General features: G+C 17.6%; 3 protein-coding genes across 3 annotated transcripts; 1 reads left to right on the top strand and 2 right to left on the bottom strand.

Moving 5' to 3' along the window:
- Window positions 1-304: 304 nt before the first annotated feature.
- On the bottom strand, window positions 305-1,687 carry PRSY57_0202300 (hypothetical protein; the record flags this gene model as incomplete). Its single annotated transcript, XM_012905460.2, has 1 exon — window positions 305-1,687. One exon carries the CDS (start codon window positions 1,685-1,687, stop codon window positions 305-307), a length of 1,383 nt encoding a protein of 460 aa, XP_012760914.2.
- Window positions 1,688-2,590: 903 nt separating this feature from the next.
- On the top strand, window positions 2,591-3,319 carry PRSY57_0202400 (ERCC1 nucleotide excision repair protein, putative; the record flags this gene model as incomplete). Its single annotated transcript, XM_012905461.2, has 1 exon — window positions 2,591-3,319. One exon carries the CDS (start codon window positions 2,591-2,593, stop codon window positions 3,317-3,319), a length of 729 nt encoding a protein of 242 aa, XP_012760915.1.
- Window positions 3,320-3,977: 658 nt separating this feature from the next.
- PRSY57_0202500 (hypothetical protein) lies at window positions 3,978-4,840 on the bottom strand (the record flags this gene model as incomplete). Its single annotated transcript, XM_012905462.2, has 4 exons — window positions 3,978-3,991; window positions 4,116-4,283; window positions 4,623-4,712; window positions 4,837-4,840. The coding sequence occupies 4 exons, from the start codon at window positions 4,838-4,840 to the stop codon at window positions 3,978-3,980; spliced, it is 276 nt and encodes a 91-aa protein (XP_012760916.2).
- Window positions 4,841-5,431: the final 591 nt, after the last annotated feature.

The raw sequence follows: 5,431 nt of genomic DNA on the forward strand, positions 1-5,431 counted from the left end.
TAAAAAAAAAAAAAAAAAAAAAAAAAAAAAAAAAAAAAAAAAAAAAAAAAAAAAAAAAAAAAAGTTAATTATACGGATTCTTAAAATTTGTAATCACCAAAAAAACAAAAAAAAAAAAAAAGGTAAATGACAAATTTAAAAAAAAATATAAATTTAGACAAGAAAATTATAAAATAAATAAAGATATAAACATACATATATATATATATATATATATATATATATATATATATTTATATTTATATTTATACATATATCCATTCACCCTTATGTATGGTAGGATAATACCCAGTCCCCCACTTTTTTAGTAACGAAAAAATAACTGCTTTCTATATAAGGGATCAAAAAAGGATCGAGAAGCAACCTGACTCATTACATATAATAAATGTCTTGGTACAAATTTTATAGAATATTGATTAGATGAATAATTTCTTATCATTTCTTCAGATTCATCTAATAAACTAAATTGTTTTTTTCTCAAATTATGTGCATACAAAGGTTTTGTTATAAATGTCTCCTTTTCAATATTCCAAAAGGAAAATGTACTCATAACATTTTTTGATTGTGTAGGATATGATTTTATTAATTTTTCATTCTTCTTATTATTTTCTATTTTTTCATTCCTAATATTTGAAATATTACTTAACGTATTCATATTAGAAGGATTAATAACATTTATATTATCAACAACACATTTGTCATCCATATCATTCTTCAAATAACCAGTAGATTCATCATTCATAAAAACACTTTTTCCACTTGGATTTTTCTTTAAAAATGTATCATAATATATTTTGTCTATATGCTCGATTACATAAATATTTTTTTTTAATTTTTCAAAATTAAATTTTATAGGGAACATAATCTCATCATTTAATACGTCTTTACCATTATAATAATTTAATATATTATCTTCATCATCTGAAGAATATATTATAAAATTATTCACATTTGCAAACGTATTATAATTATCCATATTATTATCATTATTATTGTGACTACTTATTTTGTTTATCTTACTTATTTTATCATTACAAGAATTATATAATAATGAATTATAATTATATTCATCATTATAAATTAAACTTTTTCCTTCTGTTATATTTTCATTGGATATATTTTTTTTATTCTTATATTCATTTATATTTTCTTCATTCTTTTTTTCATAGGCTTCTATATATTCATCTTCACTTTTTATATCGGATATATCGCATGAAGAAGAGTTATCATTATGTATGTTCCTTATATTATTTAATTTATTTTTTCCATCTAAAATTTCAACTAAACTATTATCATCATATATATGGCAATTATCAGGAACATATTTTTTATTACTTTTATAAATATCACAAGCATTTCTATCATCATTTTTTTTAAAATCACTTTTTATAACATTTTTCTCTTCATCATTATTGTACATACGAGCATCATATATGTAATCGTCCATATTATCTTTTATACTTAATTCATTTTTTATTTTTTTGCAATTATTCATATTTTCTTTGTTCCTTGATATATTATCATATTCACCCTTCAACTGCGCTTTTCTTTTCTTACTAACATCTTTTTCTTTGTTATCATCCAAAAAATATAAATCACATTGTAAAGAATTCTTTTTAAAAATCTGATTTATCCAATCTACATAATGTACTATGTTATTATTGTCATTTTCTTTTGTCCTCTTCATATTTTTTTTTTTTTTTTTTTTTTTTTGGACCTTTCCACTCAAATGAACAAACAAAAAAAATAACAAATTAAATAAAATATATATATAATATATATATATATATATATATACATATATTTTTTTTCTATTTTTTATTTATACATAATACTTTTATTTTTCTATATTTTTTATAATTTTTAGTCATCATCTTCAAAATGTCGAAAAGAAATAAAGGAATATTAGTATCATGTTTTTATATTAAATTCTTATACAAAACAAAAAAAAAATTTTTTTTTTTTTCATATAAAGTTAATGTATATTTATAGTATACATATATATATATAATAATAGAGCACAGTAAAATATACCATGAAATATATATATAATATATATATGTATATGTATATATATTTATATATTACATATAAAATAATATATGCATATATTATTCCTCATTATATATTTATTTTATTAGAGAGGTACTTTTTTTTTTTTTTTCAACAGTTGTATTTCTTAATATATAAAAATAATTTAAATTTTTTTTTTCTCTTTTTTTTTTTTTTTTTTTCCTCATAATATGATATATATATATATATATATATATATATATATATATATATATATATATACAATTATATATACATATTATTTGTATATGTGCAGGAATAAAAAAAAGAGTATATCAAAATAAAATCATATATATATATATATATATATATATATATAATAATTTATCGAGCAATTACATTATATAAAAAATATACATACGTATTATTATATATACTTTATCCTTGTTTTTTTCTTTTTTTTTTTTTTTTGATTTTATATTTGTAATTCTTTCTAGGGGTAAAAAGATATACATAAAAAGCATATATACATACATATACATATATATATATTTAATTCTCTTTTCTTTTCCTTATTATGGTAAGTGATAAGGAAGATAAATGTAACAAAATTAATAACAATGATAATGTTACTAGTCTCGAAAGCATTAATGAAGAAAAAAAAAATAATACAAATGAGGGGGGAGAAAGTTTCTTTGACATTAATGCTGAGCAATATTTAATTATTTCATTAAGACAAAAACTGAATCCGGTTATAAAAAAAATAAAAAGAGTTCGTTATAAATTTAATAATATTATTCCAGATTTTTTAGTAGGCAAAAATAATGCATGTCTTTTTATATCCATGAAGTATCATCGTTTACGCTCAAACTATTTAAAAGCTAGAATAGAAACTTTATCAAATAAATATAATAACAGAATATTATTATGTCTAGTTGATATGGAAAATATTGAAAATTCTTTAGGAGAAATAAATCAATTATCGTTTTCTTTTAATATGACACTTATATTATGTTGGTCTAATGAAGAATGTGCCAGAGTAATTGAAGATTTTCGTATATATGAAAAAAAAATTTCATATATTATAAAAAAAAAAATATCCTCTTCTAATCAAGAAGAAAAAATACATGAACTATTAAAAAAAATCAGATGTATACATACAACCGATTGCATAACACTCACAACCAAATTTAAAAATTTTAAAAATATTATTCAAGCTAAAAAAGAAGATCTAATAAGTTGCTCAGGGTTGGGTATTAAAAAAATACAGGCATTAATGGCTACATTTAACGACCCGTTTTTTTAAGTAAAACAAAAAAATTAAAATTAACATATAATCATAATCAATAGTGCTTATTTTAGATTTTTTCGACAAATATATATATGTATATATTATATTATATTATACTATACATTTTTTTTTTTTTTTTTGTGTGTGTGTATTTTTTAACACCTACCATTAACCCCTGTCACATTAAATGCAAAAGAAAAGATAAATATATTATTATATATATAATATATTTAAAGGGATCATATTCATAATTATCTAAGTCTACAATATTGTTCAGAAAAATATACATATAAATATATATATATATATATATATTATATATATTAACATATTATGGCTTATAAATACATTTTAAAAAAATAAATATAAATATTTGAACGCATTAGGATATATAAATACATTTAAAAAAAAAAAAAAAAAAAAATATTCGAACACACTAGGATATATAAATACATTGAAAAAAAATATACATATATATATATATTATAATAATTTTAATCTATAGTAATGCAATTATGAAAACATAATATGTATATGATACTTTATTTAATATTGTACAAAAAAAGAAAAAAAATTAAAAACGTATTTTAAAAATATATTTTTTCTTTTATTCATTATTTTATATTTTTCAATTTATAATCCCCGTTTATAATAAATCATAATCAAATTCATTTTATCCAAAAATGACTGCAAAGGAGAAAAAAATATAATAATAAAAAAATAAAATATATACATATATATATATATATATATATATATATATATATATTATATATATGTGACATGTTTTTATATTTTTATGTTTTATTACTGCTTGAAGCTCCACCAGGTGGTTGATTAACCTTGACGTTAGTTCTTCTATCAGATTTTTTATTTTCATTATTTACATCTAAATTTCCGGCAGCTTTTGTATTTTCTTTAATGGTTGTTTGGGACTTTTCGTTTTTATTACTAACCTTTTTGCTCTCATTATCTACATCTATGAATATAATTATATAACAATTTTAAAAAATATATATATATATTATATATATATATATATATATATATTTATATATATATATATTTATATTTATTGATAAAAAAAGTTGTCTGATATGGTATGTCTATGATATCACACATATATATATATATATATATATATATATATATATATTTAATGCGCATCCACAGGTACATATATGTATCTAGAAATTATTCATGTTTATGGGTTGCTACACACATATATTTATATAATCATATTAAGCAGATTTATATATTTATATATCCTTCTATATATGCCATGTGTTCTATTATTTTTTTTTTTTTGTTATCTTACAATTTCCAAAAGATACAGATGAGTTTCCTCCAGGAGCATTCGTAATTCTTGTGCTCGAACGATTTTTAATGAAAGGATTATCGTTTACATCTAAAAAAAAAAAGTATACATAAATATTTTTATTTCTACTCATTCATATATATATATATATATATATATATATATATATATATATATATACATGTATTTAAAATTTCCTTTTTATTTTATATACCCATTATTTTTATATTTTTATGTACTTCAAAAAAAAAAAAAAAATTAAATAAGAGAAGGTAAATAAAAAATTACTTATTTATTTTATAAGTTATAAATATACTTAAGGTTTTCTATTTGAAATAAAAAAAAAAAAAAAAAAAAAAAAGAAACACATATATATATATATATATATATATATATATATATATGCTAAAAAGAAATAATATAATATTATAATTTTATGCCTTACATATATTATATCATTATATAATTTTTGTTTATTTTTTTTAATGATATTTAAAAAGAGGTTTAAAAAATATATATATTATTATTATTATTATATATATATATATATATATATATATATGTATAATATACATTTAACATGAATGTATAAAAAATACATCATATATATAATATATATTAAAAAAAATACAAAACATAAATGTATATGTAATATATTATATATATATATATTATATACACATAAATTTTGCACTAATAGTTAAATATATATATCATACAATATTTATATATAAATTTGCGTATATAAATATATTATTCATTAATAAATTTTAATATATTGCTTCCCACATTTTTTTTTTTTTTCTATA

This window comes from Plasmodium reichenowi, chromosome 2 (assembly GCF_001601855.1).
Source record: "Plasmodium reichenowi strain SY57 chromosome 2, whole genome shotgun sequence".
Taxonomy (NCBI): domain Eukaryota; phylum Apicomplexa; class Aconoidasida; order Haemosporida; family Plasmodiidae; genus Plasmodium; species Plasmodium reichenowi.